Below are 15,407 nucleotides of genomic sequence, written 5' to 3'. Positions count from 1 at the left end.
CACGGAGAGCACTCTGAACCTTACTGCATTGATTCCTAATTCCCTTTTCCTTAACATAAATATAGGGTCTGATCCTGCCATCAATGAAGCCAGTGCAACCCCTACTCTGTAACTATAATGGGAGTAGGACTGAATCGACAGAGGAGAAAATGTTTTAAAGGAAGCTTTCTCCCCACCCCCTCCACACACCCCTCCTCACAGCTTCACTCTATCCAGATATCTGGAGAGGGCTCTGTAGTTTCCAAAAAGTGCTCTGTATTTTGACAAACCCGCTCTCGTATGCCCAACATACTAATTTGGGAACACGGCATCATCCGGTTAGTGACCCAGGATGACACACTTAAAAAAAAAACATTTTCTTCGAGAGCCAACTTATGGAAAACAGAGTGATCAAGTAGTACAAGTTCAGGAATACACACGTGCAACTTTATTTGGTGCTGAAGCAGGTCTAATGTGCAGAAGAGGAAAATTATAACTTCAGCTTGTAGCAGAAATTGCTACATCATTAGGATTCCAAAACTTTGGGAGAGAACACACCCCAAATATCAATTTCACTTGATTTCCATGATGCAGTTGTCATGTCTGCATTGGCAGGACAAATTTAGTTATGTTACATGCATTTTTGTGTCACTCATAGGAGTGACACCTTTCTCCACTTGCTAAAAATACCACAAAATAAGCTTCCGGTCTATTAAAATAAAACAGAGCCCTGAGCCAGAGTGGGGAACATCAGGCTAACAAAACAACAACAACAAAAAGTAAAACACTGCATGATCAATAAGGATTACACTGAAATCAACAGCAAACACTAAAAAAGCCTGCTGTTAATTAAAAGCGCCCGCGCACAAAAATTCACACACACGTAGTCCTGTGGCACCTTAGAGACTAACAAAAATATATAGTATCAAGAGCTTTCATGGTTAAACTTCCACCCCAGCTCATCTGGTCAAGTGGTTTTTAACCCACAAAAGCTCATGATACTATATATGTTTGCTAGTCTCTAAGATGCCAAAGGACTACTCATTGTTTTAAGTTACAGACCAACACGGTCACCCCTCTGAAACTTTTTAAAAGCACCAGACATCTGTATTCTGCAACAATGGGAAGGGCAAACACACACATTTCTGTAGGAGTGGGACTCCCAACACAGAAGAATTATAACAAAAAAAGCAAGCAAAGTTTTAGCAAACCCAGGTTTTGAGGAGGAAATGACCTAGTTTCCCATTTACTCTTGAATAGCCTTGCGGTAATAATGCAATAAAAGGTGCAAAAACGGTATAAAAATAAGTGTCCTGCCTGAAAGGTTCCTGGAGCACACAGAAAACTCTCCTAGTGTTCAATATGGGTTTAGGCTATGCTTGGTCAGGCCCCGGTTCATCCTGCGCTGGCACTGTATTATTTTCAAGTCAGCTTACAATTAGGACAGACCTTTACTGACAAGATTGTCAAGTCAGTTTGGGAACTGCTGCAGGCAGGGCTGCAAACGGGCACCCCCCCCCCCCAACAGTGTTCCTTGGAAGCCCAGTGGTTGGGCAGCCACCCAGGAGAAATTCAAATGCCACCCGGCTAATTAGCCAGCGCCCAGAGCCCATACACAGCGGGCACCACCTGTTGCTTGGGGTGGTGCACATTCGTGCACGCAACAAAATTTATTCCGCACAGGGAACGAAACACACGAGGGACCATTGCCCCCCACTTTTGGCGACCATATCCAGCCAGCCTCCGCCGGGGGGCTGCTCCGGGAGAAGCGGAGCCCCCCCACCCCGGCGCCTGGGGCACCCCCAGCCCGGCGCGGAGTGCTTGGGGCCCGGCTTACCTTGGTGTGCTGGATCTCCAGGTTCTTCAGCGGCCGGGGCAGCCGCTTGTCCGCCTGCCCGTTCTCCACCGCCCCGTTCAGCGCAGCCATGGCCAGAGCCGCCCCGCTGCCCGCCCAGCCTCTGCGGCTGACAGCCGGGCGGCGCAGCCTTTAAGGGCGCCCGGCGGCGCCGCGCCCCGCCCCGCTCCGCCCCCGGCGCGGCTCAGCGCAGGTACCGCGGGCTGCGGCTTCTCCTCCGCGCCAGCCCGGGCTGCAGCAGCAGCAGCTGGGCCAAGCTGCGGCCCGGGTCTCAAACAATGAGGCTGATTGTGAGGGTCTCGGGGGGGCTGCCCCGTGGGATACAAGGGGGGGCGCCCTATTTGATTAAAAAGTTAACCTACTTGCATTGGACCAAGAGCAGCCTGGGACATGCGGTAGATGCAGGCCATGGGCCTGGCGGAGAGCCCACCAGCTGGGTGACTCTAGGCTTCTGGGAGGGGGATCCTACCTACCCCTGTTACAAGTGGAGCCCCATCTACCAGAGAGCTGGGGCAGCTTCCAGGTCGGGTGGGGGCTGCAGGGCAGTGTGCCTCTCTCTCCCCCCACATAGGTGCTCCTGGGGAGGAAGGGATCTGAGCCCACGCCAGTGGGCAATTGACGTGGCGCTTACACACCATGGATGGTCACCGCTAGGTTAGGCTGTTTTATTTATTTAGCTTTACACAGCACATCCAAGTGCTCCCAACTGGGGCAGCCCGAGGGTTTGGCCACATTGCCAGGCCAGCAACTACAGGCCTCCCAACTCAAGAGCATGTGAGCTGCCATCGCCACTCCTCCATCCTGTCTTAAGGCTTGAAATGCCAGGAGCAAGCAGACACCTCTCTAAAGAGAGAGCCCAAGTCAGAGCACATCCATCTGGGATCCAGGGAGGAAAGGCAGAGAGTGCTGGAGAATGCCCTGGTGGAGCTCCTATTTCAAACCCTGACGATCCAGTTTGGGCACCTCTGTGACTGCACAGCCCAGGGAGGCTCGCTCAGTACACAAAGGCACAAATGGTTTGGGTTAAGTCAAAACTAAAATCTTAAACAGGAGGGTGTGGGCTGTACACCCTCAATGCCTTGCTACAATCAGCCCTCGAGCGCACCACGCCAAGTGCTCTGCTTCCAGTGAGAGAGAGAAGAGTTTAACCAGTTAGCCGATAAGCAGATACGTATTAGTTACCCCCACTGGTAAACTCTTCACGGGGCTGGGAGCAGTTAACCATGGAACCAATAAAAATTATATTGGTTACATGGTTAATATTTGTATTCATTTTTTACATCCCTTTATCCAGTGTGCTATTGTAATACAGATTGGATCCCGTTCATAGGTGTTCGGGGTCTATCTGGGACCATCAGAGCTTAGTGTGTGAGTTTCTACTGCATGAGCTAGAAGTCACATGGCTCTTAGCTCAGGCTGTAGAGCAGACTCACTAATTTCTACGTCCTGGTCTACACCCCCCATGTAGGTTGAATTAATAAGCAGAGCATCCACATTACCAAGCCCATTATTTCAAAATAACGGACTGCTTATTTCAAAAATCTATACTTCTGCTTTCCTCAAGGAATAATGCTAATTCCAAAATAATTCTGAAATAACTAACGTTAGTATGGATGCTCCAGTACCACTAGTTTGAAATAACTACTCCCCAGAGTAATTGGAACTAATTACTCCCCACTGCTTCCTGGGGCTAAGTTGAGGTAGAATATCAACACTAACGGAGCCTGCCTCAGACTAATTTCAAAGCTTCCCTCTTAGTGAGGGCATGCTATTTTGATTTTGTTATTTCAGGAGTTATATCGATTTTAGTTATTTCAAAATAGGGCATGTCTACACTAGGAAACTAAGTCGTCTCAGCAGCAAGGAGTCCTGTGGCACCTTATAGACTAACCAAAGTGTTGGAGCACAAGCTTTCGTGGGCAAAGACCCACTTCGTCAGATGCATGTCATCTCAGTGGCACTATATGGGACAGAGCAACATTTTCAGGAGCAACGTTCCCTCTAATCTTTTCCATCCCTACGCAGATTTTTTCCATCCAGGTGCAGAATAATTTGTTTCTGTGCATCAAGGCATGTGTGAATGTGCACCACCAGTAGAAACAAAAAAATCCAGCTGTGGGCACTTGCTAATCAGCTGGGCATCTCTCCTGAGAGGCCTCACAAGCACACAATTTACAGGGAACACTGCTCAAGATGTGTGTAGTTTACACCATACAAGTCCTCTTCCCCGATCCAGCTTTCACCTTCTCCCTACACATAGGGCTATAGATCTCACTTTCCTGGCCCTCCCCCTCCTCCTTTCCTCTTCCTATCTCTTAACAGTCCTCAGCTGCAGAGCTGAATCACATAGTCAAAGACTGGGTGATTACCCCATTAACAAATTCTTTTTTTCAATTTGGCCCATGCAGGGACAGTTGCCAAGTGCACAGAGCAGAGAGTCAGCCTCAGGGTACTCACTATCAGACCTCTCAAAAGCACGCAGCAGCCTGGAGAACTGAATGATGCCTACTTAAGATTAGCGCCACTTATCGTGAGCTGCCCAATCCCCACTAGTTTAGTTTCCTAGTGTAGTCCTCACATGTTATTCCTGGGGAAATTCTGCATCAAAAATTCTATGCATAGTATTTTAAAATAGCCAATTAGCCCATCATAAGACGGGATTTTCAGGTCTCTCCTCCACCTTGGTCTTCTCTCCTGAGCCTCCGGTCTCTCTCTCGCTCTCCTCCTACTGCCTCCCCCACCCCCTCAGCTCTTCTCCCCCTCCTGCCTCTCACTCTCCCTTTCTCTTCTCCTCCTCCTCCTGCCTCTCTCTCCCCTCTCTCTCTCTCCCTGCCCCCCTTCCCCTTCCCCTCCCGCCGGGGCACTCGGCTGAGTGCTGCCTGCTCAGCCAGGCCACCGCCAGGGAGGGGGGTGGGGCGGTGACATACACAGCCAGGGGGCGGGGCTGTGTACGTCACCACCCTACCCCCCTTCCCCTCCCACCACGCGGGAGCCCAAACAGCCCCATAACATCATGCCAGTTTAATGGCTAATACGAACTTTGAAGAGAAAGCACTATAACGTGAATCATAAGCACCACTTCCCGTAGTATTTAGTATTTCCTTCAAGGTCTTCCATGTAGGTAGTAACTCAGTCATAATAGATAACACAACATAATATTTTCCAGAGTCATCAGAGCTGAATTAGTCACAAATCACTGTAAAGCTTTTCCCTGGGAACTGCAAATACTGAAGGGGCTGGATGCTTGGCAATAACAGACTTAAGTAACAACATGCGTTATTTCTAAATAACGTGTGAGGGAGATTATATTTTAAATAGCCACAACAGAAAAAGTGAAAAGTTATCTTGGTACATAGGTGTCACTTTAGGAAATACTTGTACATTAGTCAAATGAAGAGACAGAGATCATTATGGTATAAAATATGGATGTAGAAACTTCCATTTGTTTATAAAGTACTCACCACTTTTTGAGGTTGTCGCTTCTCATTTCGGCTAGAGAAGGAACAAAGTAAGAATCTCTTAACATAATCCCCAAACTTTGGTGGTTCTGATACAATGGACACTGAATACAGACGATCCCTTGTTTTGCTAAAACTTGGCTGACAAAGATTTTACAAAGTCAAACACATCCTAGCTTGCTATGACATTTTGGGTGGAGCAGGTATAGAGTCCATTTTATCTGGACAAAACCTTGATTTCAGACTGGCTTTGCAAAACCAAAACCTATTCTTGTTGATCTCTCAGAGTTATGTATATTTTATACTGACAGGTTTTGGGGTTTTTTTTGGTCCCCCATAAATTGCAATTCCCAAATGGACCATTCAAAGGCATGGGACTATGTAAGCAGTAGAGGAAGTTCTTTGGGAAAGGTCTGGTGAGAGGGAATTCATTGGAAAATTGGTAGAGTGGAAAACACACTGTTAGAGTTAATCCACTGCCATCTGTCTTCATTTTGTCTACCAATGCTGCTCAGTTGAAGTGCAAAGTATTTATACAAGTGCAAACTGTTATAGCAGAACAAAATCATCTAAGGGGAAAAGTAGGAAGATGATGATGAAGAAATTCCAGAATAATCTAAGGAGTCGTGCCAGTGGGTCACCCTAAGGGAGTGAAAACAAAACAATGTATATTTCACACCATGAAGGGAGACAGTCTATTCATAAGCCATTGTTGGGAGAGTATTTTAGTCATGGCTGATTGGTTCTTTATGGGAGTTTATGGATATTGGAGATGTGCTTAAGACAGAAGTTTTGTCTGCTACTGGTTCTTACCCACGCATTATTTTTAAAAGACTGTTTGGAATTAACATGAGTATGCGGCATTGGTTGGTTACACAGAAAGGATTTCAAAACAATTAAAGATATGATGCTATAGTGAGAAATTTCAGTATAGGTTTGCTCCCAAGTCCACCTACATATATGCTCTACCCGCCCCCCCATCTTGTCAGCTCAATAATTAACACTTTTATCTTAATGTAATTAAAAAGTATCAAGGTGCATAATGTACAAATCAAAACAACGACATCATCCTCTTTATCTGAGCGCTCATATGGCCTTTGTCACAGTTGTGTCTTAGGAACTTCTAAAATTATGAGTGCACCCAGAAAATAATTTGCTCTTTCTCTTGATTCCCTCTGTTCTGCAGGGATTGGACTTTGTATCTACATTTATATCTTAATGGACTGAAGAATTCCCAGATTGGATCAGCTCAGCAGTCCATCTAGCCCAGTCTGGTGTCTCTAGTGACTGTGGCCTGTATCCTTTGCTTCCGAGGAAGGTGCAAGAAACCCCCAAAAGACAGATCAGGGATACTTTTCCCACTATGAAGGTCACCTCTTAATCCCAAATTGGAGACCGACAATCTCTGAAGTACAACATCTTCTGTCTCCGCCAGACTCTTAGCATTAACCCGAATATTCTTGTGATCCATGAACATCCACTTCCCTTATGAACCTTGTTCTGCATTCTCCCACTCTAGGGCTGCAGAACAAGCCCTGGCAATTTTTTCCGCAAAAGCAAGTGCTTTTGTGGAAAAACTTGCCAGCTGTCTATACTGGCCACTTGAATTTCCGCAAGAACACTGATGATCTCATGTAAGATTGTCAGTGCTTCTTGCGGAAATACTATGCTGCTCCCGTTCGGGCAAAAGCCCTCTTGTGTACACAACGCGGTATTGTTTTCCGCAAAAAAGCCCCGATCGCAAAAATGCTTTTGCGGAAAAGCGTCCGTGCCAATCTAGATGCTCTTTTCCACAAATTCTTTTAACGGAAAAACTTTTCAGTTAAAAGCATTTGCAGAAAATCATGCCAGTCATCAATTCAGACACCCAAATCCCCACATAGGTCCCAGTCTTGTTCTCTCAGAATCCTAGAAGTGTCAGTCGGGAGGGGACCTTGAAAAGTCATTGAGTGCAGCCGCCTGTGGTGAAAAACAGCTAAATACATCTAGACCAGGTCCGGCCCTAGGACAAGGCGAGCAAACGCCTTGGGCCCCACACTTTCGGGACCCTGCACTGCTGAATATTCACCATCCACCAGCTGGGCCCCCGCTCCTAGTGTCCTGCCTTGAGCCCCACAAACCCTTTGGCCGGGCTTGATCTAGACCATCTCTGTTAGGTGTGTGTTCAACCTGTTATTAAAAACTTCCAATGGTGGAGATACGACAATCTCCATTGGAAGCTTGTTCCAAAGCTTAATCACACCTCATAAGAGTTTTCCCTCTTCTCAAGTCTAAATCTTCCTTGATGCAAATTAAGACCATTGCTTCTTGTCTTATCTTCAGTGGACATGGAGAAAAACATGATCACAGCCTTTAGCATATTTGAAGACTATTAGAAGGTCTCCCTTCAGACTCCTTTCCTCCCAACTAAACATACCCATTTCTTTAACCTTTCCTCCTAGGTCAGGTTTTTTAAACCTTTTCTCATTTTTGTTGTGCTCTGGACGCTCTCCAATTCGTCCCCATCTTTCTTAAAGTATGGCGTCCAGAACTGGACACAATACTCCAGCCAAGATCTCTCCAGTGCCAAGCAGAGTGGGACAACAAAGTCAACTTCCTAACTGTCATCGTGGTTCAACACTAGAATAAATTGCCTTGGGAGGTTGTGGAATCTCCATCTCTGGAGATATTTAGGAGCAGGTTGGATAGACATCTATCAGGGATGATCTAAATGGTGTCTGGTCCTGCCATGAGGGCAGGGGACTGGACTTGATCTCTTTAGATCCCTTCCAGTTCTAGCATTCTATGTTTTTAGGTCAGTGATGGTAGGACAGCTATTAGGTGCAACTAAGATCTAATCTAAGTACCTACACACTAACTTAGGTGACTACGTTATTAGATAACTTGTGTTAAGGTCCTCCATTTGGAAGTTTGGTCCTCATTTCATTTTACTCTCTCACTATGGGCCTAATCCAAAGTCGATTAAAGTCAGTGGAGAGGCTCTGAAAGAACTGGAGGTAAACATATGAAATACAACACAGTCTTACAATATAGAGTATTTATCTATTGTACAAACTGAGAAAATGAAAAATCTTAAGGAGGTCATTCACAGGCTGAAAGTTCATGTCAGGTTTCATCTCAGCACAGACTTAAGGAGGAATATTATATTTTATGAACACATCAAGTTTTTCCTATCCTGCCCTTACTCTCTAGCAGGGGTCTGCAACCTATGGCTCTCAAGCCAAATATAGCTCAGTATGGAACCAAATATAGCTCTTTTGTCATTCCTAGAATACATGCAACTTTTTAAATTAAAATGAAAAATTAATTCAAAAGATGCATCATTACTCCTGTAGCTTGACTGCATGCATGAACCTGAGTTTGAACAGTTATGATATAAATGTCAAAGAAATGTGCAAAAAGATGCAGCAGCAGAAGTCCCATTAAATAAAGTCTGTGAGCACAATGTTTCATTTATGCTATTATTAATCATCATGTCAATTATCAATAATATTAAGTTGTATTTTTCAGTCATGCAAATGGGCATTCTTATACTGGCTCTTTGTTGACCACCTGTTCTGGATTTTGATGTAGTTTGGCTCTTTGGTTTGAAAAGGTTGCTGACCCCTGCTCTGTAGTGACACAAGCACAAGTAACTGCATTAAATTAAATTGCACTAGTCAGTAAAGGAGGATATTAAAAGCAACAACATTCATGACGTATTATGCTTCTGTACAGGGCTATCAAACAAAATTGGAAAAAAATTCACACTAGCAATAATTCGATTCCATTTATTTTAAATATTTTGGATGTTTTCTACATTTTCAAATATATTTCAGTTATAACAAAGAATACAAAGTGTACAGTGCTCACTATTTTTATTACAAATATTTGTACTTTAAAGAACAAAAAATGTATTTCAATTCATCTCATAGAAATACTGTAGTGCAACCTCTTCATTTTGAAAGTATAAATTACAGATATAGATTTATTTTTGGTTACTTAACTGCCCTTACAAACAAAACAGTGTAAAACATTAGTGTTTACAAGTCCACTCAGTCCTATTTCTTGTTCAGCCAATCACTCACACAAATTTGGTTACAGTTTGCAGGAAATAATGTTGCTTGATTCTTGTTCACAATGTCACCTGAAAGTGAGAACAGACATTCACATGGCACTGTTCCAGCTGGCATTGCTAGAGATTTGTGCCATAAGTGCTAAAGATTCATGTGTCCCTTCAGTCTTCAACCACCATTCTAGAGGACATGTGTCTGGGATGATAATGGGTTCTGCTGGATAATGATCCAAAACAGTGCAGACAGATGTGTGTTCATTTTCATCATCTCAGTGAAATGCCACCTTCAGGTTGATTTTTGGGGGGGGTGGGTGTAATTTGTGTTCAGTAGTTTCTGCATGAGAGTGTTGCTCTTTTAAGACTTCTGAAAGCATGCATCATACCTCATCCTTCTTAGATTTTGGATAGTACTGCAGGTTTTTAAAGCTTGGGTCAAGTGCCATAGCAATCTTTAGAAATCTCACATTGGTACCTTCTTTGTGTTGTGTCAAATGTACTATGAAAGCATTCTTAAAATGAACATGTGCTGGATCATCATCTGAGACTGCTATCACATGAAATATACGGCAGAATATAGGTAACACAGAGTAGGAGACATACAATTCTCCTTCAAGGAGTTCAGTCACAAATGTAAAGAGCATCATCAGCATGGAAGAATGTCCTCTGGAATTGTGGGCCAAGCAGGAAAGGGCATATGAATGTTTGGCCTATCTGGCAGTAAATATTGTGCAATGTTGACTACAAAACTGTCACGTGAATACTTGTCCTCACTTTCTGGTGACATTGTAAACAAAAAGCAGGCTTCAGTATCTGCGTTAATATAAACAAACTTGGTTGCCTTAGCAATTGGCAGAACAAGAACTAGGACTGAGTAGACTTATAGACTCTAAAGTTTTACATTGTTTTGTTTGAGTGCAGTTATGCAACCTCCCCACGCTCCAAAAACCCCCTACTTTTGTAAGTTACACTTTCAGAGTAACGAGGTTGAACTTAAGTACTTCTATGAGATGAATTAAATGATAAAAAAAAGAAATAGTATTTTCTTACAGTGCATGTATTTGTAAAAAATATAAAGTGAACACTATATAATTTGTATTGTGTTGTAACTGAAATCAATATTGAAAATATAGAAACAACAGCCACAAATATTTAATACATTACCATTGGTATTCTATTGTTTAACAACGGGATTAAATCAAGATTAATTTTCATAATCACAATTAATTTGAGTTAATTATGCAAGTTAACTGCAATTAATCAGCAGCCCTACTTATCTGCATTTTAAATAGCACCAAGTCACATTCTGTTTATCAGAGTATTCACATTGGTTTCATTTGGGTTATTCAGGTGAGTGAAGGAAAGCAGGGATTGGTTTGTGATCTGAACCTGCTACAGTATATTTGTAAAGAAAATGCATCAGATTAGCCTTGTCAAGTGATTGTTTTAACATCATAAGTACGAGATTCTGATTCTCACCTGGTGTAAATCAGTTTGACTTCAGTGTAGAGATGCTGATTTACAACATCTGAGCACCTGGCTGTGTCTTCATGGCAGGGACACCATTCTGGATCAAGAGACAATGTTGATCATCAACTTGTATAGCCAATTTTCCTTCCTACCCTTCTTATTCTTTCAAACTAGGGATGTTACATTTAGATTAATTAACTAATCGAATAGTCAATGGGATTTCCATTGACTATTCAATTAATATATAAGGGTGCCTCCACATTTGAACTGTAGCAAGAGCATGGGGCTTCCTTTTGAAATGTACAAGAGTCCGACTGGGGCTCTTGTACATTTCAAAAGCAGAAGCAAGCATGGGGCCAGTGGGGGACTCCCTGGTGGGGCTCTTGTACATTTCAAAAGGAAGCCCCAAAGGGAGCAGGGGCCATTGGGGGAATCCCCTGCTGGCCCCATGCTCCCTGCTGGGCTTCTGCTTTTGAAATGTATAAGAGTTCTGCTGGGGCTCTTGTATATTTCAAAAGTAGACTCACAGCAGAAGCGGTGCAGAGACTGCTTCAGTCCCCGCTCACACCATTTCCTACTGTGCCTCTACCTCCCCTGCCCCCCATGGAGACGGTGCTGAAGGGAACCGGCTCTCCCCAGCACCAGCTCCTGCTTTTCCCCCACCCCCACCTTGCTGTCTCTCTCTGATAGAGGCAGCTTATCGGATAGTCAACTAGTTTCTTACATCTCTATTTCAAACCCTCCCCCACTTATTTAATAGCATCCATTGTAATAATTCTAGGACTGAATATGAAAGTTTCCCTCCACCCCTAGAAAAACAAAGGTGCATTCTAAAGGTGAAAAGGTGCAACCAAACAACCTGGCTAGTCATATGATGCTAGTAGTAAAACATGAGATGTCTAAATCTCAGCCCTAAATGCAAAGCAACCATTTGGTTTTTAAAATACCCTTCTATGATTTACATTGTGTTTATCTCACTCTGCAACAACGGTCAAAATCTTCTTTCAGCCAAGTCACAGGCACTGAACAAAGGCAGCGGAAGGCGAGGGGTGGGTGGCTTTCCTTTCGATATTCTCGTCTCCACAAATACTTTGAGAAGTAGGTATGGGCACAGAATAAACTTTTCCACATCTCACGTACTGAAGGAGTCTAATTCCCTCTTCCCTGCCCTTGACTTTGCTGGCACCGGGGTCTGAGGAGCAGGAACAGAAGTGAATATTGTCTTTGGGATGGGACAAGCTATTAACAGGAGTGCACACTAGGACAAAAAGCTTCAGAACACTTGTGTTTGAGCCAATCTAGGTGGCTGGTACCAAGAAGCTACAGCAAAAACAATTTATACTTTTGGAACCACTTCCTGGATTGATCCAGCAATCCAGACCTGGCCACTACTGTGTTTGCAAAGAGCTAGGTGCATGTTATTTGCATATATATAAAATCACACACCTATACATATATATATAAAATAAATCACACACCTATACATACATGCACAGATTACATAGCTTTAGATATTTAATTTAGCCCCCTCATAGTTGGCGAGAAGCTTTGTAGGCAGATACATACAGTTTTGTAGACTACCAAGGTTCCTAGGATCCTAAATTATGCCTTTTTCCATCAGCTTCTCTCCACTGTTAATCACCACATCTGCTCTGGGCCCAGTGCCCACCAATTTTCCATTAACGCCTCACTACACATAGCCTTGTACAGCTGAACAGTTTACAATGCAACATGCCCCATGCCATAACCTCTTCCCTCTCTCCTAGCAAACCTTGCTGTTTACAGGGATGATCGTGTGACTTTGTAACGCTATTAGTGAGCAGCATCAGACAGCTCCCGTCTCAGGCTCTCCCATAGGAAAACGTTGCTGGCTGTGATCATGCAATTAGAAAAAAAATAATCACAGAATGAATTATGCAAACAAGTTACTTAAAAAAGAGACCCTCTCAGACCCTGATCTGCAAAACATCCTGCTTAATTCAAGACATGTGATCAGTCCCAACTGACATCACATTAAAGCTAAACATTAAAGCTATTGTTCCACCTAATCTTTTCCAGCAACATGTGGATTTTGTCCATGCATGTGAGGAATAAATTTTTATGTGGACCCAGGCATGTGTGAGTGTGCACCATCAGTAGAAACCAAAAAGCCTAGCTCTCCTGAGCAGCTGCAAAAGCACACCACTTACAGAGAACACTTGTCAGGGCCTTCATATCGAATTGCAAAGGAAGAGGAGTGTCTCCCAATTCTATCAGTTGCAATCAATCGTTCTGACCACTATATTGGAAAAAAACCCACAACAACCTCTAAAATGATTTTCTAAAAACAGCAACGGGGCAGAAACTAACCAGTGAGCTCACTTGGGACAGCCAGTGACCCAAGAATAGTTTGTTCTTGGACAACACATTACTCTTGTCTTATGAAATACAAACGCTAGACAGAAAATTTAAAGATTTGTCCACTTTCTCCTAGGCAAGGGTTTTTGTTTCTTGTGCATGCACTTGTCTTTGCACAGCTACTTTTTCTAGCTAGTAAATGCATGTTACTTATTTTCTTCTCCTTCTGGGCCAGCCCCGTCCCTTCTTGGCCTAATTCAGTTTTCTTTTGGCTGCTAACTTTTCCATTTCAAGGGCTGGCCCTGTCCTCAAGGAGAGGGCATTCCCCCCCCCCTACATTATGATTTTATGATCATCCTTGTACATTGGTGCTCCAAAAGTCTCAGAAGGAAAGCTGTGTTACCCTGTAACTTAAAAAAAAAAAAAAAAAAAAAAAAGAAGTAATCATCCTGTGGCACCATACAGTACATCTACACAGAGGTGTTATTTCGGAATAACTCACATTATTCCAAAACAACATAGTCCGTGTCTACACCACAAGCAGTTATTTCAACATAATGGTGAGATGGAGGACTTCTGTAACCCTCATTTTATAGGGAGTAAAGGAAGTCAGAGGAGAAGTGCTCTACCTCAGACTTCCTGCTGTGCAGACAGTGCCAAAAGCCGAAATAAGCTATTTGGACTTAAACAACGCAATTGACCTAGCTGAAGTTGTGTCGCATATTTCAGCTTTAGCCCTGCTGTGTAGACGTACCCTTAGAGATTAACAAAAATATATAGAATCATGAGCTTTCGTGGGTAAGACCCACTTCATCAGAGGAGTTGGGGTGGAAAAATAAAACACTCAAATACTAAGTATGGCATGAGCCCACTCTGGACTGAGATTTGTCTATTTCCTCTCCTAGGCCAGGGTAATGGACACAAGAGGAGACATTTTGGCCTGAAATCAAGCAGCACAAGTTCCTATTTTCATGCAAGTGGAGGGGAGGAAACGGGGCTCTGGAAGGCAGCTAGACATGGCACAGAGCGAGACACAAACCCACCCAGTTTTAAATGATGATATTACACGCCTGTGAACGGTGGCCTTTTCCCCACTCCCTGCCTGGTTCACAAAGGCCCCAGCCAGGCCACCGAGCGCAAGTGGCACCCCCACGACAGAGTGACAATCATTCATTTCAGGGCAAAATATTTACATGGTAAGGGAGCCGCTTTGATGCGGTGCCCCATGGGAGCGGTGCACTGATTAGCGCCGACTGCGGCTCTCCCAAGGTGGGGCGGGTTCCGAGGGTCTCTGGGGCCGATGGTGTTTGCACCTGGGGCTGATGAAGTTGAATGGACTTTAACACATGCAAACAACAGCTTTTGTTCCCCCGGACAAAGGCTTTCCCAGCTCAGGCCTGCGTCCCCAACACTGGGGACATTGTTTCCCCTCCATTGCCTCTTGTCACTCTCCTTGTCAAAGTTTAATTAGGACAACGAGCTTTCTTGCAGGCTCATTTCGCACTTCAGCAACTTCCCAACACTTCCCTAACGAGGGGAGAAAGAGCCGGAGAGGCCCGGGCTTGGAGAGGCCCCATAAAAGCTGTGCCCAGCAGAGGGAGAAGCCAGGATCCAGCCCACAATGGTGCCCTGCTGCATCTAAAAGGCTTGGGTGTGATCAACCAGACTCCGATCTGGATCCCTGCTGCACAAACAACGGGTGCATGTGTAAACCCAGGGGGACCAGATAGCAAGGGTGAAAAATCAGGGTGCTAGGCATCTCTATTTGAAAAAAACCCAATATCAGACTGACCCTATAAAATCCAGACATCCGGCCACCGTAAATAACCAGTGTGTGTACATATCTGAGAAACCAGAGTCCAACTCAACCCCGTCCAGATCCCCGCAGCTCTCTGTGCAGTTGGGGAATTCCCGCCCAAGCCGTCCTGTGAAGTTTGGTTCTTCTGCATTTGGGGAGGTAAATTTTCACGTCTTTCCAAATCCCCGTTAGACCACTTCCCCTGATCCTGCACTCCTGCAGCTTTCCTTAAGGATAAGCCATCCTCAGAGCTCAGGTTTGGTCAATGCTACATGGTTCAGTTGGTGTGAGCTACCTTGCGGCCACGTAACTATGGAAGCATCCTGACTTAAATTTGGTTTCCTCCAACACAAGTGGCTCTAAGTGGATTTAGGAACACAACTTCCCTGAGGGGTACAGAGCCCAGATTATGTGTCGACCCAACTGCACCAGTGTCAGTGTAGACACTGAATGGCTTAC

At 44.3% G+C, this 15,407-nt stretch overlaps 1 protein-coding gene across 1 annotated transcript in view; it reads right to left on the bottom strand.

Annotated features, from left to right (window-relative positions):
* Positions 1–2,019, bottom strand: part of ALDH1A3 (aldehyde dehydrogenase 1 family member A3) — a 59,236-nt gene extending 57,217 nt beyond the window's left edge. Inside the window, exon 1 of the mRNA XM_006129200.5 lies at positions 1,817–2,019. Coding sequence (XP_006129262.2) covers positions 1,817–1,906 — 90 coding nt within the window. The 5' untranslated portion in view covers positions 1,907–2,019. The remainder of the gene's footprint in view (positions 1–1,816) is intronic.
* Positions 2,020–15,407: the final 13,388 nt, after the last annotated feature.

The sequence above is a fragment of the Pelodiscus sinensis genome, chromosome 14 (assembly GCF_052426305.1).
Source record: "Pelodiscus sinensis isolate ZL-2025 chromosome 14, ASM5242630v1, whole genome shotgun sequence".
NCBI classification, from domain to species: Eukaryota; Metazoa; Chordata; order Testudines; family Trionychidae; genus Pelodiscus; species Pelodiscus sinensis.
Note: the sequence above shows the minus strand (reverse complement) of the source record. Positions and strands in the feature narration are given on the sequence as shown.